We start from the raw sequence: 23805 nt of genomic DNA, 5'->3' as shown, positions 1-23805 counted from the left end.
AAGAACATAAGAACATAAGAAAATGCCATACTGGGTCAGACCAAGGGTCCATCAAGCCCAGCATCCTGTTTCCAACAGTGGTCAATCCAGGCCATAAGAACCTGGCAAGTAACCAAAAACTAAGTCTATTCCATGTTACCATTGCTAATGGCAGTGGCTATTTTCTAAGTGAACTTAATAGCAGGTGATGGACTTCTCCTCCAAGAACTTATCCAATCCTTTTTTAAACACAGCTATACTAACTGCACTAACCACATCCTCTGGCAACAAATTCCAGAGTTTAATTGTGCGTTGAGTAAAAAAGAACTTTCTCTGATTAGTTTTAAATGTGCCCCACGCTAACTTCATGGAGTGCCCCCTAGTCTTTCTACTATCCAAAAGAGTAAATAACCGATTCACATTTACCCGTTCTAGACCTCTCATGATTTTAAACACCTCTATCATATCTCCCCTCAGTCGTCTCTTCTCCAAGCTGAAAAGTCCTAACCTCTTTAGTCTTTCCTCATAGGGGAGTATGCATGTATGCATGTATGCATACATGCATGTATGCACGCCCCTCCCAGCTTCTTAAAATTTGCATTGCTAACATGCGGCCCACATGCACACATATGTGACCGTTTTTGTGCGAGCAATGCTTTTAAAAACTACCTCATAATGGGGTTCAAAAGAGGATTGGACAAGTTCTGAAGGAAAAGTCCATAAACAGTTATTTAGCCAGGTAGACTTCGGAAAGCCAGCGCTTATTCCTGGGCGTGAGATATAAGAAACTGATCAACTATTGGGGATCTGCAGGATACTTGTAATCCAAATTGGCCACTGTCAGAAACAGGATGGTGGGCTCAATGGAGAAAAGTTTTCAAGAATCCCTTGTTGTAGAATGTCCTGGCCTGTTTCTATTGGCCACACCTTTGTCTTTAGGAATTGTTGCCTGGATGTTTTTAAATGAGCACTTCAAGTTGTTAAGTCATCTGTGTCCACAGATTAATCAGTGGAACCTTCTGATGGCCATCTATGCATAAATATTGTGCAGTCTATTTCCTGGCTTGTCCCATCTGTGCCAGAACCTTATTTCCGCCCATCTGGTTGGTTGCAGCCACTACCAGTTGCAGTTACACCATGGATTTCATCAATGACCTCCCAACTTCTGATGCATGTTCAGTGATCTTGGTAGTAATTGACTGGTTTTCCCAGGTGGCACATTTTGTTCCTATTGCCAAGTTACCATATACCCCGACAACGGACAGTTGTGTTTTCTAAGGAAATCATTCGCCTGCATTGGATTCAAGCTTCCAGTATGCCCAATCTGGGTCCATGATTTATTTTCAGATTTTAGAGGGCCTTTGCTAAGAATTTAGGAATTCAACTTTAGACCAATAGACTGATGGAAAGGATATCTCAAGACCTAGAGCACTTTCTTTGGTGCTTTTCATTGACCCAGCAGGATGACTGGGTGAACCTGCTCTCATGTATTGAGTTCACCAACAATAATCATGTCAACGAATTTACAGGGTTTCTGCTTTCTTTTCAGTTTATGGCCAATATCCTGTCTGCCTGCCTTCTTCCACTACGCTCATGGAAGCTCCTGCAGGATATCTGGAAGCAGGTAAAACACAGTTTGGTGAAATCTGTGGCTTCAACCAAAGAGGTGTTGCAATGTGGACCCTTGGGCCAAGGAGGGGTTGACGCTATCTACAGGGGGCAGAGCCCGCTGTGGATCCCCGCCATTGGCAGGCAGCCCAGGGAGGTGTGGAGACCCTACCGGACCTTCACCACTACTAGCCCTTGTTCCCCGTGGGTTGAGCCTTTGGGTGCCAGGGCCAGCTGGACTTAGGCACGGGTCTCCCTGTGAAGATTCCAGGCGAACATTGGATGAAAGCAGAGTCGGACGGGCCAGAGTCAGGGCAGGCAGTGAGCAGAGAAATCCAGGAGACAAGCCGAAGTCAGGTCAGGCAGCAAACAGGAGAATCAAGGGGCAAGCCAAAGTCAGGTCAGGCAGCAGACAGGAGAATCCAGGAGACAAGCCAAAGTCAAGCCAGAGGAGCAGAAGGGGAGCTGGAGGAGGAGCTGGATGAAGAACTGAAGTGGAAGCGGAATCAGGAACTGAAGCGGGAGCTGGAACAGGAACTGAAGTGGAGTTGAAGCAGGAACTGAAGCAGCAGCAACACACTACCCATGTGGAGCTGAGCCATTGCTGAGGTAATTCTGGGAGGGCTGAGCTGCTCTTATATAGGGCCTTCTATTGATGTCATAAGATGGGGCCGTGGGTGAGTTTCCCACCGCAGCCCCTTTAAATGTTGGGGCGAGCAACGCGCGCGCCTAAGGGATCTCGTGGGGGAAGGCGCGTTGGATTGCAGCAGAGGAAGGGCGGCCTCCTTGGGCTGCATCCGTGGGGCGAGGTACACAGCCTTGGGGGATGAGTAAGGCTGGCTGCAGAGCGTGGCGGCCAGCTGGTGCAACAGTACCCCCCCCCCCTTTAAGCCCCCTTCCCGGAGGACTGGGTTTCTTGGGGTGCCAGGGATGGAACCTCTGAAGAAGCCTTTTATCCAGGATATTGACTGTGGGTTCCCAGGAATTTTCCTCTGGGCCGTACCCTTTCCATGAAAGCAAATACTCCCACCTCCGGTTATGAATTCGGATGTCCAACACTTCTTTCACATGGAAGAATTGGTCCTTAGCAAAGGAGACCCTTTGAGGAGTGGGAGGTCTTCGGGTGGGCCAAGAGAGGACCAGCGGTTTGAGGAGTGACACATGGAACATGTTATGGATTCTGAGAGTTGGAGAAAGTCGAAGCTGGTACGAGACTGGGCCAACTTGATGCAGAATCGGGAAAGGGCCAATGTATTGTGGGGCCAACTGCATGGACGGTACCCTGAGACCTTTGTTACGGGTACTCAACCAGACCTTGTCACCAGGGTGGAACTGAGTGGCCGGTCGCAGATGCTTATCTGTAAAGCCCTTTTCTCTCCAAGTGGTTCTTTGGATCATCTCCTCAGTTCTTACCCACAGGTCCCAGAGTTCTTGAGCGGTTAACTGGGCCACTGAAAAGTGAATAGTCAGAGGTAGCAGCAGTGGTGACAGCGGTTGCCCACAATATACCACTCGGAAGGGGAAGGATCCAGTTGCCGCACTCATGTGAGAATTGTGTGAGAATTCCGCCCATGGCAAAAGAGCAGCCCATTTGTCCTGTCACTCGTTCACAAAGGCTTGAAGGAATGTTTTAAGTGTTCTATTTGTCTGCTCCACTTGCCCGTTAGCTTGCGGATGGTAGGCCGAAGTGAAGTCTAACTTGACGTTGAATTTATGACAAAGGCTGCACCAGTACTTGGAGGTAAATTGTACCCCATGGTCCGAGGTGCTGTGACAAGGTAGTCCATGGAGGCGAAAGATGTGGATGGTAAACAGCTTGGCCAGCTCGGGAGCAGATGGAAGACAGGGCAGTGCGACAAAGTGGGTCATTTTGGAGAAGCAGTCTATGATGACCCAGATAATCTGGTTGCTACTAGAGAGAGGGAGATCTACGATGAAATCCGTAGATAAGTGGGTCCAGAATTCCTTGGGTCCGGCAGTGACTGTAAAAGCCCCCAAGGTTGCCCCATCATGGGCTTTTGACGCACACGTGTGGGACATGAGTCCACATAGCCTTTACATCTTGATCCAACTGGGGCCACTAGTAGTGTTGCCCGGATGGCCCGCTACCCGAGAGTCATGGGACCATTCTAGCACTCGGTGGCGAAGTTGGGTGGGTACCACCGTTTTGCCTGCCGGGACAGGGTGTGAAGCGGCCAGCAGGATTCGAGCGGGGTTGATCACGTACCCAGGTTCCCCATCTTCCTCGAAGGCCCTGAAGAGGGAGTCGACTCTGAAATTCTTGGCTGCTGGTTGATCTCTCACCACAAAATCAAATCGATTTGAGAATAGGGACCAACTGTCTGTTTCCCTTTTTCAATTCTTCATCATCTAACTTTTTCAATGTCCCCCTAAAGCCTTAACCACTCTCCTTCAGTGCCCTCTACCTCAATCATTCCCCTCAGAGCCTTCCCTAACCTAATCACTCTCTCAGATCTTTACCCAGTCTAGATTCCCTCAAAACCTCCCCCTAGCCTTAGTCACCCTGCTCAGATCTTCCCCCCAGCTTCAGTCACCCTGCTTAGAGCCTCCCCCACCCCAGTCTCAGTCACCCTGCTTAGAGCCTCCCCCACCCCAGTCTCAGTCACCCTGCTTAGAGCCTCCCCCACCCCAGTCTCAGTCATCCCCTCTCCGTGTCTGCTCCTAGCCTCAATCATTTTAAAAGCTTTTTCAGCCATAGTCACACACACACCCCCCCCCGAGTACCTTTTCCCCTGCACAATCTTCTTGCCTCATTGCCTCCCCTCTCTCAGAGTGACTCCCAGTCTCAATCATTTCCTCTCATTTCCTCCCCCTCTCCTCCGTAATCCCTTCTGAGTTCCTTAACATCATTTCAATTGTCCCTTCTCTCCCCTCCCCCATCTCAATCGTCCCCCCTCCGTGTCCATCCTTCCGCTGCAAGTTGTTTGAGAGAGAAAGGGGTAACCTTTTTTATTCAAGGTTCCCACTCTCTGGCAATAAACTGAACAATGTGGACAGTCTACCTCTGAAGCAGAAGAGCAGGGCAAGAGGAATGCAAAATAGCATTTACTGTATCTGGCTTTAAATAGACATCTTTTACAATTTGCTGCAACTTCTATCTTTGAATAACCCACAGTCCTTGGAAAAAACACATCATCCACGTGGAAAGTACATTTGTTTTGGTATAGAAAGAGAAAAGGAGTAAGGTTTCCCAAACAGAGAGCTACAATTAAGAAGTTTTGAGTTGTTTATTTTATTTATGTTTCAAATGTATACACTGCCTTTCCCAGAGGGCTACAGAGTGATACTCATCATATAAAATACATCAAAATAAGTTAATAACAATAAAATAAAATAATCTAAAGCAATTACATAAAATGAAAACTTCATAATGGAGCTTAAAACCAAGGCAACATCTCACAAATAATATTAATACAGACTAGCCTTCTAAAAACCAGACACTACCCAAAAGTAATCAATAACTAATCAATAAACTATGTAAAAGCCATCTCAAATAACCAAGCCTTATGTAATTTTGTAAATAAGGCCAGAATGGTAGTTATTTTAAGATTTTGTGGTATGAGTCCAGACTTTTTGGGGACAAGTTCAGACTTTTTGGGGGGTTTATTCTGCATTTTGATATACCACTTTTTCTGGAAGCTTTTCTTTTTGATGATGTCTCTTTTAAATGACAAGGGGCTAAATTCCACAAACTATGGTTATGGAAAACATGGCTTCCTGCCAAGCTATCCTCCCTGAAATGTTGTAAATCCTCCAACCATCCTTCACTATTGCAGTGGAGAAATGCTCTGTGTCACCTGTTGATTTTGGAAAAATACATTGGTCAATTTGGGACTTTAACAAAGAACAGTTTCTCAATGCTTGGTCTCCCTATATTCCATCGCTGCTTCAGAGCTCGGAGTCTTATTCTAAATGACTTGCAACTGGATAGCTTGCCTCTATGATAAGTGTTTTTTGACTTTGCACCATGGCTCAGTATATTTGCCCTTTTATGCTCTCATTTGCTCATATGTGTTTCAAATTGTAATGTAAGGGTTGGGGAGGGTTAGCAATAAAAACAGGAGTGTGGGAGAGAGTAGGATGGAGATAGATGAAATTGTGGAGGGAGAGTTTGGGGGAAGGGGAGTTACTTGCATAGTATGTAAAAGGAAAAAATTATGTGCTGTACCATTGCCGTTTATTTCTTTATTTTGTGCCAATAAAAAGATTTTCAGAATATCTTGCAGAATAGCATTCTAGCTGGCAAGCCCTAAACATGAAAAGATTGACTTAGTTTCAAAAAAGGAAAAAAGAGGGTAAATTAACTACCATAACTGAAGTCTAATCTGATATTAAATACATGGTGGTAATAAATTATATAAAGTTTATTGAAAAATCAAATAATATTAAAGAAAAAAGATCCAGCCACACAGTCATGCAATATCACATTATGACATTCTATATCCATTCTATTAAAAAACAAAACAAAAAAAAAACCAGATTATAAAGTCAATAGATTCTGTCAAGGTCACATAGACCTGTTGTAGATAATCCCTGGAAGGGAGTAGTGCAGGACTCGGGGGCAGGGCAGTGCAGGTTCTTCTGCCTGACCTGCCACCTCCCCCTTGGGTTGAGCCCGCAAGTTTTGGTGGCCTTCAGAACTTAGCTGGAGGTGCACCTGGGGCTGAGGTACAAGAGGCTACTCACAAAGACAACACAGGCTGCAGGGTACAGGGCATAGAACACAGAGTGCACCAAAGACAGACAACAGGTAGATAGGACAGGAACAAAGCAAGGACAGAGTTCAGAGCAAAACAGGCACAGGAAGAACAAGATACCAAGAGGCCAAAGATAGGGAAAAGGCTAAACAGGCATAGGGTAGGACCAGGGCAGGGCAAAATGGAAACAAGGCAAAGCAGGAACCAGATAGATAAGACAGTAAACAGGCAAGAGGGTACTGGGAGGCTACACAGGAAGCAAGGATCAAGCAGGAGGGACCCCAGACTAGAACCCAACAGTCAGGACACAACACACACACATACATACAAGAAGTAGGAAGGCTGCTGGAAGGCCACACAAGAACTAGAAACAACACCAAGACCTTGAAGATCGGTATAGAAAATGTTAAATAAATAAGACAAGGGTAAGCTAATGCAAGCACTGGTAACAGAAGCAGGATTGAGGCAGGGGCTACGACAAGGTGCTAGGGTGGCCACAGCGAGGAGCAAGGGAGGCTCAATGATGAGGCAGGGAGCTATGAGCGAGGCAGGCTTATAAGGCATGGCAGTGCTGCCTCATGTGCCTTCGAAGCATGCTTATGCAGCTCAGACTGCAGTGGGAGTCATACAGTTTATAAAATACCGTGTTATCACCATACTGAAAGTACACATCTATGTTTCAGAACATGCATATTTTTTTTAATGCAAGGATCCACAAAGTTTATTTACCTGTTTTATAAAAGTATGTGCATATATTTAAGCATTTCATAATTGTAATATGTTAAAGTTGGCTGATGTATTTCAATTATGAACATTTTTTACTTTTTTATACCACTCATTCTGTCAGACTCAGGGTGGTGTACAAATAAGAAAAATAATTATAATACATTATACTTGTGTACTTCAAGCACCAGTTCACTGAGATGTCCACAAGTTAACCCTGTCCTTCACCCGCACCCTTCACTTGCGTCAGACTTCATCCCCCAATCAAAACTGAAGATAAAAAAGAAGTCAGATTTAATTTCCATGACTTGATAAAAACAGGTGTAAAATTATTTCCATATTCCATTTCTAAAATATGAAAAAAGCCCACATACTTCCAAACTCCATCCCAGAGTGCCCTCGAAACACCTTTTTTGTACTTGCATATTTTTCTGCATAGCAGCAGTACACGTGTAGTCCTGCCCTTCTGAAAATCTGTTTACTGCACACATAGGCTACTTGCACAGAGTATATGCTGATTTTATAAACACCCCAAGTAAGTCTTTGAAAATGTACCCAACAGAGGTAATTTTCAGTAGCCAGTGTAGTGCTAAAGTGTGCAATTAAAAAAATACCTGCAGACTGTAAGGGGTAGTAGGTGTGTGAGCACTTAGTGCTGTGCTGTTATTGATGCAGCCTCATAGGAGGACCTACAAGGCCTATGCCAGCAGCTGGCAGAATCAATAATGGGCCAGACTGGAGCTTTACCTATACCAGCTGCCTCCTTCTTGGGTCGAGTCCTTGTGTTCTGGCAGCTGGCAGGACTTAGGCTGGGCCCTGGCACAGAGTACAAGTGTTATGGTTGTGGACCCTTGGACCGGGACGAGTGATGATGTAACCACTGAGGGATTGCCCCCAGTGGATCTTGTCTCCGGCAGGTGGAGCTGGTGAGGACAACCCGGCAGGAGCTTCACCTATACCAGCCCTCGTTTCCTGCAGGTTGAGCCCGGCAGGACTTAGGTGCGGGTGCCTCATTGAAGATGGTGAAGCTGAGGATGAACACTGGGCCAGGGGTCTGGGTCAGGGCAGGAAGCGAAGGTGTGGAACGGAGTCCAATCCAAAGATCTGGGGCAGGCAAGCAAGAATGAAGTACCAGGCCAAGGGTCGAGATGGGCAGCAGATGAGCAGAGACAAGAAGACAAGCCGAGGTCAAACCAGGAGATCAAGCTGAGGAAGAGATCACAGGAACTGGAGGACGAGGAGAAGACCGGAGACAGGAACAAAGGCATGGGCAGGAAAGCAGGAACTGGAACACCAGGACAGGACTCAGGAACACAAGGACTGGAGCAGAAGCAGGAACGGAACCAGGATCAGGATCAAGGCAGGAACAGGAACGCGAGACATCTAGAACAGCAACTAGAACTCCGAGGAGGCGACCTGTTGCAAAGGCAAAGAGCTGGAGACTGCTGTGGGGTTTAAATACCCCTCCGGAGTGACATCATCCATTGGGGCCGGGCCGAAGTTTCCCGCCACAGCCCCTTTAAAGGGCGGAGTCTCCTGCATGCACGCGCCTAGGGAGAGCCCCGCCGGACGGAAGAGGATGGCGTTTGCAGCCACGTGTGAGGCCGCGGTCAGCCTGCAACAGAGCGGGGTGCACCGCGCCGGACTGCGGCAGCGGCTGGCAGCAGAGAAGGTTGGGGGGACTGGCCGAGGTCTGCCACGGCTGGGATCTGCAACAGTACCCCCCCCCCCTTACGCCCCCTCACAGAAGGGCCGGGCTTGCCGGGGTGTGTGCGATGGAAGTGCTGGAGTAAGTATTTATCCAAGATATTGGACGATGGTTCCCACGAGTTCTCTTCAGAACTAAAGCCTTCCCAGGAGACCAAATACTCCCAGCGCTGTGGTTTCGACAGATATCCAGAATGTCCCAGACCTGGTAGATAGGGTCATCTTCAGAAACAGCCTCTGGAGGCTTGGGTGGAGTGGCGTGGAATGGAGAGAGTACCAAGGGCTTCAGTTGTGCGTGCCGGTTAGCGTAATATTAAAAATCTGCCCCACTTTAGTTCTACCCCACCGTCTTTAGTTCTAGTATCAAATCATGGATAATTGCTATTTTACAACAAATAATGCATTTATTAAGGAAATGTTGACATTAAAATTTATATAAACCTGGTTGGCCTTTGAACTTGTCTTAGAGAAAGAATTTTCACACATCCAGTTACTTTGCAGTATACATGTTTTAGTGTCTAAGAATGATTCTTTCAGAAACTGACAGATCTTTGTGTTCTGTTGCAGTTACTGTTTTCAATGAAGGGCCGGTTGTGCAGAAGAAAGTCATATCTTCTCTGCATTCTACAGCATTTAAAGAGTACCTAGTTTTATTTGAAAACTTTTATATCATTGTTTTTTGAAATTTTATACTGATCCCCTACAGTTTCCTTGGGTTCTTGAGGCAAGCCATATTAGCAAGTGCTCCAAATTTTCTTACACTCACCGAATCTGATTGGTCCATCTTGGAGGTTGTTAAGGAGATGTTGGCTCACTGATCCCTGCCTCTGAGGTCCCGCAGCAAAATCCTGTGCTCTCCATGGAGAATGGGAGGGTGCCAGAAAAATCCTGTATATTTTGGCCACCCAGCATCTCGGCTGCATAGCACACTGCTTCCTCTCTAATGCCAGCACCAATTTTCCCAGATTTATGGGTGCTCATGCTTAATCTCATGAGATTAGCAGAACAGGCTTGAGAATTTTGAAAATGCGAGCAGTGCTGGAAGGGTCTGTGCCAGGGACTTGTCATCTATTGTAGCATCACACACACACACACACACACACACACACATATTGAATGAATTGAATCCCATCTCATACGAGATAATTTAGACACTGCTTCAAACGTGCTCCTAGTGTCTTAGGGGACTTGCAATTTAAAGAATTTAAAAAAAACCCAAAGATTTATATATGTTAAGAATAAAGCCCTAAGGGCCTGATTTTAAAAAGCATTTACTCATGTAAAACTGGGTTTTACTTGAGTAAGTGGGCTTTTGAAAATTGCTACAATATATGCCATTGAATTGTCCATCGGATTTGCTTGCGTAAGTGCACTTTTTGGGGTCAATTTTAAAACAAATGCGCGTGTATACATGTGCGCATGGTTCCCTTTGCGCGCACAAGGACGCGGCTGTTTTATCGCATGCGTGCGTCGGTGTGCGCCAGTTATAAAATTCGGTTCCCGCATGCACATGCACACCGGATTTTAAAATCCATGCGCGCACGTGCGGGCGGGTCGGAACTTGTGCACGCAGGGAGGGGGGGAGGAATTTTAGAAACCAATGCGCAGCGACATAAGTAGGTCTTTCCCATTTCCCTCCCAGTCCGCTCCAATTAAGGAGCGGACTGGGAGGGAATTTGTCTATATCCCTAACTAACCTTCCTATCTTTTCCCCTCTCCTCCCCAACCCCTAACCCCTACCTACCTACCTTACCAGACGTAAGTTAAGAACATAAGAACATAAGAAAATGCCATACTGGGTCAGACCAAGGGTCCATCAAGCCCAGCATCCTGTTTCCAACAGTGGCCAATCCAGGCCATAAGAACCTGGCAAGTACCCAAAAACTAAGTCTATTCCATGTTACCATTGCTAATGGCAGTGGCTATTCTCTAAGTGAACTTAATAGCAGGTAATGGACTTCTCCTCCAAGAACTTATCTAATCCTTTTTTAAACACAGCTATAGTAACTGCACTAACCACATCCTCTGGCAACAAATTCCAGAGTTTAACTGTGCGCTGAGTAAAAAAGAACTTTCTCCAATTAGTTTGAAATGTGCCCCATGCTAACTTCATGGAGTGCCCCCTAGTCTTTCTATTATCCGAAAGAGTAAATAACCGATTCACATCTACCCGTTCTAGACCTCTCATGATTTTAAACACCTCTATCATATCCCCCCTCAGTCGTCTCTTCTCCAAGCTGAAAAGTCCTAACCTCTTTTGTCTTTTCTCATAGGGGAGCTGTTCCATTCCCCTTATCAATTTGGTAGCCCTTCTCTGTACCTTCTCCATCGCAATTATATCTTTTTTGAGATACGGCGACCGGCTGGCTGCTGGCGCACACTTCCCTGGGACAGGGTCTAATGGGTGCTGTCTCGGCCAGCCCCCGCCCAGACCTCACACTCCCAGCCCGCCCCTTTTCACTAGCCCAGCACTTCTGCACTTATTGGGTGTAATGCACGTGGCCGGGCCCGTTCTAAAATTCTCTCGGCACGCGCATGACCTGATGACATGCGTATCCCCCGGTTTTAACAGGCACAGGCCATCAAAAATTCGGGCTTTAATGAATAAATGGCTTTTGAAAATTGCTACTATAGTGTAAATCCTTTAGAAAATTCACCTCTAAATGTTTTACTGCTTACTGAATATATTTTTCAAATACTGAGCAGAAGATCATAATATCTGACTTCTTTTTGAAAGAAGTTGCTTAAGCAGTGAAACCTTTCCTTCCCTTGTTATAAACTACAAGCCGTTAAGCCCGTCACAATGGGCTACATTACATTTTTGTTTTCGGTCCATTTTCGAACACAGCACCCTCCTACACTTTTTCTCCCTCATTCCCCCTTCCCCTCAGTCACTCACCCCCTTCCCACCCCTCAGTCTTACTCACCCTCTGCCTCCCACTGCCTCCCTCCCCTCACTCTCAGTCACTCCCCACCCTCTTTCAATCCCATCCCTCATTCTCATCCCCTCCAATCCCCTCTCAGCTCATCCACAACCCCTTCCCTCTCCCTCAGCCCTCTTCCACTCCCTCTTTTTCTCTGCTCCACAACTTCTTACCCTTTCCACTTACTCACATCCCTCTGTCTCTCCCCTCCCCCTCATTCTCACCCCTTCCCTCTCCTCCCCCTCATTCTCCCCCTCATTCTCCTCCCCCTCAATCTCCCCTTCCCTCCTCTCCTCCTCCCCTCACCATTCCCTTTCCTCCCCTTCCCCCACTTCCCCTCCCCATTCCCCTTCCTCCCCCACCTCCCCTCCCCATTCCCCTTCCTCCCCCTCCCCCTCCCCCTCCCCTCCCCATTCCCTTTCCTCCCCCACCTCCCCTCCCCATTCCCTTTCCTCCCGCTCCCCCACTTCCCCTCCCCATTCCCTTTCCTTCCCTTCCCCCACTTCTCCTCCCCATTCCCTTTCCTCCCCTCCCCATTCCCTTTCCTCCCCTTCCCCCACTTCCCCTCCCTCCCCTTCCCCCACTTCCCCCCCACCTCCCCATTCCCTTTCCTCCCCCCACTTCCCCCACCTCCCCATTCCCTTTCCTCCCCCCACTTCCCCTCCCCCCACTCTCTCTCACCTCCTCCCTTCCCCCCACTCTCTCTCACCTCCTCCTTCCCTCCCCCACTCACTCTCACCTCCTCCTTCCCTCCCCCCCACTCTCTCTCACCTCCTCCTTCCCTCCCCCCTCCCTCACCGCCGCTCCTCGTCGCCGATACTTCTTCTCGCCGCTGCCGCCAATACTTCTTCTCGCCGCTGCCGCCGATACTTCGCCTCGCCGCTGCCGCCGCCGCCAATACTTCACCTCACCGCCGCCGATACTTCGCCTTGCTGCCGCCATGTTTTTTAAGACCTGACGCTCCTCTCTGACCGACGTGCTCGCCCGCACATGCGCGGTAGAGCTGCTCTCTACTGCGCATTTGCGGGCTGTCGGTCAGAGCCCATTTATAAGGTAGATTGCAATTGTTTACATAGTATTTGAACCCATTGGGTTGATGGTAACCCACTAGCAGTAGTATGATGCTTTGTAGCAGAATATTCTTTGGGGAGACCGGAAACAAACCCTTTAGCAAGACCAAGGCAAGAATTACAAAAATAAAGTAGACTTTTTTTTTTAATTCATTAAGAGATCTTTGCAAGCTCTTCTGTAAGAGTGGTTTTCATTTCTGGTCCGTGGGCCTCATTCCACAAGTCTGGTTTCCAGGATAACTGAAATATACAAATTAACCCAGTACCCAGATCATATGTATGAAAAAACTGTATCTGATAAATATCCATTGTGAATATTCTGGTCAGGCATAGGTAAGGAGAATGGCAGACTCCCAGAGAACGGACTTTAGAACCACTATTCTAGTGGATAGTTTTTTTTTCTTTCTTATAAATGAAAAGGATTCCTTCCAGTTTTAAGCAGGCTACCTACTGTTTTTTTTCAAGCCCTGGGACATACATGTATCCCGGAGCTTGCGCGCGTCACCTGGCCTATGCAAAATAGGCTCGGCGCACAGGAGCGGGTTTAATCAGTGTTGCTTTTGCCCCAGAGTATCTTAGCTGGGAAACAAACTGTGCAGATTTTTAGGTCCCCATTCCTCCAGTTTTTATATGCAAACACTTGTCTTCTCTAATTCCAGATTCACTGAAAGGAAAGCAGCTGGCACCTGCAAAGTCAAACAAAAGCGTGAAGAACCTGAGACCCTTGAGAAGGCCTTTCCAGACCCTCTTGGAAGGAAGCGCCAATGGCAGCAGCAACGTTCCTTCAGGAAGCAACCGGAAGCTAGCACCAGACATGGCCAGCAGTAAACATGCAAAACGCTGCAAGAAGCAGGAACGGAAGAGCAACAGAGCGAGGCCACAACACTGCTCATGCAGGCTGACAACAGGCAAAGGCAACAAGAGAATTTCATTACCATTTTCAAAGAGAGCCGCAGGCAGACACTGACCCAACAAGTTGCCAATTCGCTCCCCACTGGCACAGAAGTATTTACCTTAGCAAACACCGGGGAAGTTTTTGCAAACTTTATCAGGATTCTGATAAAGGAAGGGGAGGGTTTAGTGTGTGTTTAGCACTAACGGGAAAACCAACCAACCAACAAAAGTAAATAAAGCATGGTCTTTGTTACCAAAGAAAACCACAAACTGAAGGAGTGAGAACGCTCCATATCTTTTTTTCCAGACTATCTCCCTAGTGTTTTATTGAAGAGAACCACTCTACAAACTGATCAGAAATCTTAATAATCTATATAAACAGCTACCAATAAATACCCATATTGTATCTGAAAATACCTAAAAAATCTAGAAAGACTTTAAAAGAGCATTCATAAATGTTAGGGGCATTATTATGTATCAATCTGTGCTCCTAAGGCAGTTCATCTTAGGCTCATTACAAATTTGTATATACAAACAGTCCAAAAATACATAGTGATGTGCAGAATAAACACAAAGCGGCTAATTTTTAAAGGGTTATGGGGTAAATTTTCAAAACCATACACGTGCTGGGCCAATTTTTAAAGGCCCAGCTACGTGCGTAAATCCCTGTTGTGCTGGGAGTGGACCCTTGGCCTGGTGCAGAATTGGTACGGCCCTCCATTCGGACCCGGAGAGTGCCTGCCACCAGGAGGCGGAGCACAGGAGGAGACAGAGTCTAGCTAGAGCTTCACCAATAGCAACCTGGGGTTCCCTCAAGTTGAGCCCTTGGTTACGCCTGGCCTTATGTGGGCCTCGCAGGGTCTCCTAGAGAGAAAGTCAAGGGAGTGCCCACCACGAACAAGGGTGTGCTGTCGGTGTTCAGATAAGGAAGTCCAGAGGTCGTAGGAGGCCAGAATAGAGTGCCAGAGTGTATAGCGAGAATCAAGGCCAGAGTCTTGGTGCAGAATGGTCAGCCAGGCAGGGTCGGTAACATAGGTCAGTCCGGGCATAGTCAGGACAAGCAGGAGGTCGAGTTCCAGGTGGCAGACAAGAATAGTCAGAGTTCCAGGCAGAGGTCAGGACAGGCACTAATCAAGGAGTAGTAGAGAACAGGCAAAGATCAGTACTGTGAGATCAGTCCGAAGGGTACTACCAGGGATGGAGAGACGAAGGAGCAGGAGACGCTGGAACTGGAGACACAGGAGACGCTGGAACAGAGAGACTGGAACAGGAGACACTGGAGCAAGACACTGGAACACAGGAAGGCAAACTTGCTATCACTAGGTGATCAACCCGATTGACAAGGCAAGGAAGTGATGTGAGGCACTTCCTTTTGTACAGGGATCAATCTGGGTGCGCCGCGGAGCTGGGATCCGCCCTTGGCCCTTTAAGAGGTCGGTCAGTCCGCACATGCCTAGGGGTGGGGCCGATGCCACGGAGTACGCCGAGCCCTGCCGTGAGGCCTGGCTGGAGCTGGGAGGTGAAGCATTGGGGAATACAACCGCGGAACTCCATGGCCGAGTGGAGTTGGCAGCAGACGCAAGAGAGGCCGACCTGGGACTGGCTGGTGTGGAGGAAGGGTGCGCGGACCTGGGAGCGGGTTGGGCGTGAGCGGGATGCGCAACAGTACCCCCCCTTCTAGGCTTCCCCCTTACCAGCTTTGGTCTGTCAGGGTGGTCTCGATGCAAGTCCTGGAGGAGTTGCTTGTCATAGATGTGGTAGGAGGGCTCCCAGGAGTTCTCCTATGGCCCGAAGCCCTCCCACGACAGGAGATACTCCCAATGGCTGTGTCTTCTCCAGATGTCAAGGACATCTCTTATTTATAGGGTCTCTTCAGGTTCTGCGGAGACCTGAGGAGGAGGAGGAGCCCTACGAGATGGCCAGGATAGTACGAATGGCTTCAAGCAAGGATACGTGAAAGGTATTGTGGATACCCATCAACCTCGGTAATTGGAGTTGGTACGTTACCGCTCCAACACAGCAGAGGACTGGGAATGGCCCGATGAACTTTGGCGCCAGTCGTTGAGAGGGCATCCTCAACCTAATGTGTTTTGTGCTTAACCAGACCTTTTGGCCTGGTCGGAACAAGGGTGTGGAGCGACGATGAGCGTCGGTAGAGCGCTTAGCTCACACGGCGGCCTGGCCCAGCCTTTCCTTGACTAGGTTCCATAACCGTCTTATCATCTGAGCTGTCGACTGGGCCGCAGGTGAAGGTACTGAGTGGGACTGGTAGAGGCAGACGTGGTTGGCGGCCAAATACCACAGAGAAGTGTGATACATCAGTGGCGGAGGCGACATGAGTATTGTGGGATAACTGAGCCCAGGGTAACAGATCGGACCAGTCGTCCTGCTGGTCATTAACGTTAGAAGGTTTTTAAGGACCTGTTTGTTCTTTCTGCTTGGCCGTTCGCCTGGGGATGATAAGCAGAAGTCAGACTCAGAGTAATTTTGAATTTCTTGCACAGGGATTTCCAATATTTGGCGACAAACTGCGGACCTCGGTCCGAGATGATCTCTTTGGGTAGCCCATGTAGGCGGAAGATGTGTTTGAGGACAAGTTTAGCCAGTTCAGGAGCTGAGGAAAGCTTCTGGAGTGGGATGAAATGACCCATTTTCAAGAATCAATCAATGATGACCCAGATGACTGTGTGGCCTTTGGATGGAGGTAGGTCCGTGATGAAGTCAGTGGAGATGCTCAACCAGGGTTCTGTTGGTGCCGGGAGAGGTTGGAGGAGTCCCCATGGATGGCCAGTCAGAAGCTTCTGTTGCACACATAAGGGACAGGAGTCCACATGGTTGCGGGAGTCCTTGATCATGTTAGGCCACCAATAGTATCTCCTTAGCATTTCAAGGGTCCAAGCCTGGCCGGGATGGCTGGCCAACTTCGAGTCACGGGCCCATCGAAGGACGCATTTGCAGAGGCAGCGTGGGACCACCATCTTCCCCGCTGGCACAGTATTGGTGACTGTGAGGGTTACGCAAGCTGGGTCGATGATACGCCTGGGGGTGTCAGGCGTATCCTTGGGTTCCAGAGAGCGGGAGATGGCATCCACTCACGTGTTCTTGGCTGCAGGATGGTAACGAAGTTCGAAATAAAAACATTCGAAGAACAACACCAGCGGGCTTGTCTGGGGTTCAACAATTGGGCTTCCTTCAGGTGTTCAAGATTTTTGTGATCCGTAAAGATCATAAATTTGTGCTGTGCTCCTTCTAACCAAGGACGCCACTCTTGGAGTGCTAACTTTACTGCTAGTTGCTCACGATCCCCAATCGTATAATTTTGCTCCGCAGGGGAAAACTTGTGTGAATAGAAGGAGCAGGATACTAGGACTCCTTTGGAAGAATACTGGCTCAGAACTGCTCCTGCCCCAATGGAGGAGACTTCGACAATGAAGGGGCGGTTAGGATCCGGGTGACGTAGACAAGGTCCAGTGCAGAAGGCCTCTTTCAAGGCATGTAAGGCGGATTGAGCCTTGGGACTTCATTCCTTGTGGTTACTGCCTTTCCTAGTCATGGCAGTAAGTGGAGCAGCTAATGTGGAGTAATTGGCGATTAAGCTCCTGTAATAGTTTGTGAATCCAAGGAACCTTTGTAGGGCGCGGAGACCTACAGGTTGAGGCCAGTCTCGGATTCCTTGGAGCTTTTCAGGGTCCATGGTAAAACCACGATTGGAAATAATATACCCCAGAAACGGAAGACTAGTCTGTTTGAAGATACACTTCTCTAGTTTCGCATAGAGACGGCTGTCCCTGAGATGTTGAAGGACTGTCTGAACATGAGAACAATGGGATTTTAGATCCTTGGAAAAGATCAGTATATCGTCTAGATATACAATGACAAACAAGTATAGTAGGTCCCGGAAGATCTCATTCATCAAGCGTTGAAAGACCACAGGGGCATTACAAAGTCCAAAGGGCATCACTACGTACTCGTAGTGGCTGTCCCTGGTATTGAAAACGGTCTTCTAAATGTCCTCTGATTGGATCCTGATGAGATTGTATGCCCCTTGGAGATCTAACTTTGTAAAGATCTGGGCTCCCTGGAGGCGATCAAAGAGTTCACTGATGAGTGGCAGAGGATAACTATCCTTGCGGGTTACAGCGTTTAGCCCATGGTAGTCGATGCAAGGGCGGAGACTGCCATCTTTCTTCTTCACAAAGAAGAAACCGGCTCCTGCCGGAGAGTCAGAGGGTCTTATGAATCTCTTGTCCAGATTCTGTTTAATGTACTCAGACATTGCCTTAGTCTCGGGTAATGAGAGAGGATAGGTCCTGCCTTTGGGAGGCATGGTACCTGGTAGGAGCTCAGTGGGGCAATTAAACCTCCGGAGTGGAGGTAGGATGTCAGCATTCTGTTTAGAGAATACATCTTGGAAGTTTTATATGGCGCAGGCAACCCAGTTAGGGTTGTAGAGTTCAACACGCTGTCTGCTGGAGATACTTGACGGAGGCAGCGGTGTTGGCACTGGGATCCCCACTGGATTAGCTGTAGGGATTGTCAGTCAAATTGCAGACCATGCACCTGGAGCCATGGAAGTCCAAGGATTACTGGCTGTGTGGAATGCATCAGAATGTATAGCGAGATCTCTTCTTCATGGAGTGTTCCCACGGAGAGGCAGAAGGCTATGGTGCAATGAGTGGTGCGTCCAGGAAGGTGCTTTCCCTGGATGGACGCAATCCTGAGGGGAATGTCCAAAGGTTGGAGCGGGATTTGAAGGAGCATGACGATATCGTCCAAGATGAATTTGCCACTCGCCCTGGTGTTCAGAAGGGCAGTGGTGGCAAAGGTTTGTGACTCTCAGGAGAGAGATACAGGGAGTAGTAATTGGGGGCCAGGAACAGTGGCGCCAAGCTCGGGCCCCCCACCGGGCTCAGGCTCTGCAGTTTCCCGGATGTACTGGACAGGCTTGTAAGAGATGTCTGGAGCCGCCGCAGTACAGGCAAAGGCTTTCCCTCTTTCGTCGAAGGCGCTCTTTAGGGGACAAGCACCTGCGGTTGATCTGCATTGGCTCCTCTGTCACTGGAGGATGTCATCTGAACATTCCCAAAGTGGGGAAGCCCATGCCAGGGCCTTCCCCTCAAGGCATAAGAGGATTTATTTTATTTATTTATTTATTTAGAGTTTTTCTATACCGGCATTCGTGATTAAAAATCACATCATGCCGGTTTACATATAACAAGGGGGTGTGAACAAAAAATGGAACATTAACAAGTGCAAAGAGTTCATAAAGTTACATTACAACAAGGTTAATATAACTGGGGAGAGAATTAGAGTAAGAATTAGAGTAAGATAACCGAGCACTTAGGATTAACTATTTACATTATATTGTGAAGTCTCTTATAAGATGTTGCTGTCATTCAATTGGGATCTGGGAAGGCTTGCTTAAATAGCCAAGTCTTAAGCCTTTTTCTGAAAGTAGGTAGGCATGGTTCTTGTCTCAGATCCGGAGGAATAGAATTCCATAGTGAAGGTCCGGCTGTGGAGAAGGCTCGGTCTCTGAAAGTTAAATGGTGAGTGGTTTTGGTTTGGGGAACGAGGAGTGATCCTCTGTAGGCTTCTCTGATGGGTCTAGTGCAGCGGTTCTCAACCTGTGGGTCGCGACCCCGGCGGGGGTCGAACGACCAAAACGCAGGGGTCGCCTAAAGCAGGTCCCCAACCACTGGTCCGCGGACCAGTACCGGGCCGTTGGGGTTTTTTGCCGGTCCGCGGCGCCGCGGCTGCTGCGGGGAGGCGGGGCGCAGGGCCGGCGGAAGCACTAGGCGAACTAGGCGGTCGCCTAGGGCGCCAGCTTCCCGGGGGCGGCACTGCCCCGGTAAAATTAAGAGAGCCGCGCTTTCAAGCATGTGAGTCCTTTGCTGTCAGCCCGGGTGGAACGCGGCAGGACAGCTGGAGTCAGCGGCACCGGGCGTGCTCTCTTCTTCCCGCCCCCCCCCCGCGGTCCGGAAGAGGAAGTGGAGAGCATCGGGTGCCTGCGCGGGAAGAAGAGACCACGCTAGTGTGGTCTCTTCTTCCGCGCAGGCACCCGATGCTCTCCACTTCCTCTTCCGGGCCGCGGGGGGGGAGAAGAGAGCACGCTGGGCACGACTGGAGTCAGCCGGGTGCCTGCGCGGGAGTCATCAGGTGTCAGCCGGGTGCCTGAGCTGGAGTCATCGGGTGCCTGCGCGGGGAGTCATCGGGTGTCAGCCGGGTGCCTGCGCTGGAGTCATCGGATGTCAGCCGGGTGCCTGCGCTGGAGTCATCGGGTGCCTGCGCGGGGGTCTTCCCGCGCAGGCACCCGCTGCTCTCCACTTCCTCTTCCGGGCCGCGGGAAGAAGAGAGCACGCCGGTGCCGCTGGCACCGGCGTGCTCTCTTCTTCCCGCGGCCCGGAAGAGGAAGTGGAGAGCATCGGGTGCCTGCGCGGGAAGAAGAGGCCACGCTAGTGTCCGACGGGAAGAAGACTGCAGCGCGGCTCGGAGGAAAATGGAGTTTCAACCGCGGCCGATGGGACTCCGCCTCCGCGAGGGCTGAAAATGAAGAGGTTAGCGTTGGGAGGAGGCTGCTGCCGCCGCGAGTTCCCGGGGTGGGGGAGAGAGATAGTGAATGAGCGAGCAAGCATGTGTGTTTGAGATCCTGTGTGTGTGAGTGAGAGATTGCATGTATGTGAATGATTGAGAGCCTGTGTATGTGAAAGAGAGTATGTCTGTGATTGAGAGCCTGTATATGTGAAAGAGAGTATGTCTGTGATTGAGAGCCTGCCTGTGAGAGAGAGAGAGAGAGAGCATGAATGTAAGTTTACCATTGGGAACCTGTATGTGTAAGTTTGTGTGAAAGAGTATGTGTGTATGATTGAGATCCTTTGTGTGTGAGAGAAATCATGTGTATGTATGATTAAGAGCCTGTGTGTATAAGTAAGAGAGAGATCATGTGTGTCTGTGTCTGATTGAGAGCTGGTTTAGGTGATGGAGCATGTGAGTATGTGATTGACAGCCTTTGTTTAAATGAGAGAGAGAGATCATGTGTGTCTGTGTGTGATTGAGAGCTGATTTAGGTGACGGAGCATGTGAGTATGTGATTGAGAGCCTGTGTGTAAATGAGAGAAAGAGAGGACATGTTTGTAAGCATGTGAATGAGAGTCTGTGTGTGAGAGAAAAAGACAGCATGTATTTATGTGATTGAAAGCCTGTGTGTGTGTGTAAGCGTGAAAAGATAGACAGCATGTGTGTAAATGTGTAATTAAGAGCCTATATAAGTGAGAGAAAAAGCATGTGTATATGTGAGTACTGAGAGCATGTGTGTATAGGTGTGTCATTGAGAGCCAGTGTGAGAGAGAGCGCTGGTATGTGACTGAGAGAGGAGAAAGTTCCAAGCAAACCACCCCACCTCCTGCTAATTCAGAACAATCTCAGGACACCTGGATATCAAATGTTCCCAGGTATGCAGAGCAAAAAAATTTTTGTATCCTTATTATTTTTCATTACTGGGTCTTTGTGTCTGCTATTTTTAAATATTTTGTTGGTATCTGGAAATGTTTTATATGAGTTTTTAATTATTGGATATTCCACTCATCAGCTGTTTCGAAATATGTTCTTTTTGTTAGTACAGTTTTACTGCTGATGATTTTATATTTCTTGATTTGTTTTATAAGGATGGGTGATGTTTCTTTTTTCCTTTGGTACACTGCATACAGAGACTCTGGCTTGTTGCAGTTTCCAATTCAGTTTTTTCTGCATGCTTCTTGTTATGCGTTTTGGTCTCTTTATTCTATGTTAGGTGAGGGACAGCACGTGATTCAGGTGAGGTTTTCTGCTGGCTTGTTGTTTCTGTGTAGGACTCTATAGCAGCCTGACTTGGTCCGTTTTCCTAATAGGAGATGTATTGGTGTCTTAAGGCCTGGTGTAATATTTTCAGAGACTTATTGTACTTTAAAAGTGTGATCTTACATAAAATGCACACATTTACTTGTATTTAGTTTTAAACATATTGTATGGCTGTCATGGAATTACATTTTAAAATATGTGGCGTTTATGGCTCTCTCAGCCAAAAAGGTTCCTGACCCCTGGTATAGAGCTTAGCCACTACTGCTGCTTCTGGTGTGTACTACAGCCTGCATGGAAGAAGAGTAAGAGAGCTGCTGGAGGGGGTAAGTAAAGATGGCTTTTTAAGTTCATTTTTCTTGATTGACTGCCATTTTAATTATTTAATATTATGTGATGTGTCTGCTTTTTTTGTTTGAGCAACAAGTATAGCTTTGGTTTATGTTTATTTTATATATTTTTATTTATTTATTTATAAAAGAGTTTCTATACTGTCGATAAGACAAATCATCTCAATGGTTTACATGGCATAAAAATGTCAAATAAGTGTTCTGTTATAAATACAGACTTCGTTATTTTCATTAATGCACAATGTAAGTTAATTGTGTGTGTGGGGGGGGGGGGCGGCATAGCTGACGTTTCGCCTAGGGCGCCTAATACCCTTGCACCGGCCCTGGCGGGGCGAAGCTGGCGACCTGCCTTCTCCAACCCCAAAAGGGAAGAGACATGGCCCAAAAAGCTAGCGCGTCGCAGTGACGTATGTTGCTGGAGCCGCGCAGGCAGGAAGGAGGTGTATCAGCCACTGCAGGTGCTCCTCCTACTTCCTTCCTGCCCGCCCTGCCCCGGAAGACAAATGTTGCCGGAGCCGCACGGGGAGGAAGGAGGAGGCACGTCAGCCGCGTGGGTAGAAGAGGCGCTTCAGCCGCGTGCAGAAGAGGAGCAGCGGGGCCGGGAAGACTAGGGCCACTGCAGAGCCCATCCTGTGGCAACCCGTAAAGAAGAGGCCCAGAGGTGAGAGAGAGGTGTGTGCGAGTATGAGATGAGTTGAGAGACTGTGTGTGTTTGCAGAGACAGCATGTGAGAGCCTCTGTGTGTGTGAAAGAGACAGCATGTAAGAGTGAGAGCCTGTGCTTGAGCAAGGCAGCATGTGGGGGTGTGAGAGAGCCTATGTGTGAGACTCAGACAGCCTGTGCCAGTGAGAGCCTGTGTATGTGTGTGTGAGAGAGAAATGCATGTGAGAATGAGAACCTGACTGTGTGTTTGAGGGAAGAAGACAGGTGGAGAGAAAAGAAATAGAAAAAAAGGCAATATAAAAGGAAATGGCAAAAAATTAGAAAGGGAAGCAGATGTAAAAAAAAAAAAATTTACTTTTTACTGATTGGCACATGTAATCTTTGGGAATGTGCAAGAGTAGCACTTTCTCTATGGCGGATCTCACAATGTACGAGATCAACATGGAGGAAGTGGAAACCCACGGGGCCTGCACAGAGGAGGCAGCAGAATGGGCTTCAGTGCCAATAGCAGCAATCAGTGCCTCCCCAATAGCCACGTGGCAGCAGTGGCAGTAATTAGATTAATTGTTTGACTCAGCTGGAGGTGACAAAGTATGAAGTGGGATGTGAAATCAGCTTGATCTGGTGGAGAATTAGGATTGCTGTTACACATGAACTGTATTTGGCAAACATAAAGGGAGCCAGGATAATCAATTGATGCCTGCAGCTGAGGACTGATTCATTATGACTCATGTAGAAATTAGTGCATTTTCCAGATTAGTCTGCATAACACAATTCTCAACATTCAGCATTATTTCTGCTGCATAGAGTTTTATCTGAGAGGCTCTGAGGTTGTGAGGGAGCCAGTAAGAGAGCATGAGTGTGTATGAGAAAATCCAGGGTGTAAGAGTGTGTGGGGGGGGGGGGGGGGGGGGGGAGAGAGTGTCTTACACCCTGAGAGTGTATCAGTGTCTGTGAGAGTGAGAGGTTATGGTGGGTATAAGAGCATGAATGTGTAAGTATGTGACAGTGTATGTGTGAGAGAGAATGGACATGTGAGTGTATGTGTGAGAGAGAGAGGATAACCTCCTAATCCTCGACAATATCAGGGTGACTGGAAATCAAGAGCTCCCATGTATGGACAGCAGGGGCTTTTTAAAATCCTTATTAGTTTTAATTATTGTGTGTTATTTGATATATGTGCTGTTTTGAAATATTATTGGTGTTTGGGAAATTATAAAAATGTATATGATTTTAATTAATAGAAATTCCATTTATCAGTAATTTTAAAATATTCTTTTATTAGTATGGTTTTACTATTATAACTGATGCTTTATGTTTCTTAATTTTATTGTTT

The 23805-nt window shown here is 47.9% G+C and overlaps 1 protein-coding gene across 1 annotated transcript in view; it reads left to right on the top strand.

Moving 5' to 3' along the window:
- The window catches only part of LOC115087143 (G2/M phase-specific E3 ubiquitin-protein ligase-like), a 158256-nt gene extending 144249 nt beyond the window's left edge, over nucleotides 1-14007 (top strand). Inside the window, exon 10 of the mRNA XM_029593936.1 lies at nucleotides 13389-14007. Coding sequence (XP_029449796.1) covers nucleotides 13389-13696 — 308 coding nt within the window. The 3' untranslated portion in view covers nucleotides 13697-14007. The remainder of the gene's footprint in view (nucleotides 1-13388) is intronic.
- Nucleotides 14008-23805: the final 9798 nt, after the last annotated feature.

The sequence above is a fragment of the Rhinatrema bivittatum genome, chromosome 3 (assembly GCF_901001135.1).
Source record: "Rhinatrema bivittatum chromosome 3, aRhiBiv1.1, whole genome shotgun sequence".
Classification (NCBI taxonomy): domain Eukaryota; kingdom Metazoa; phylum Chordata; class Amphibia; order Gymnophiona; family Rhinatrematidae; genus Rhinatrema; species Rhinatrema bivittatum.
This window is presented reverse-complemented; position numbering and strand designations above follow the sequence as displayed.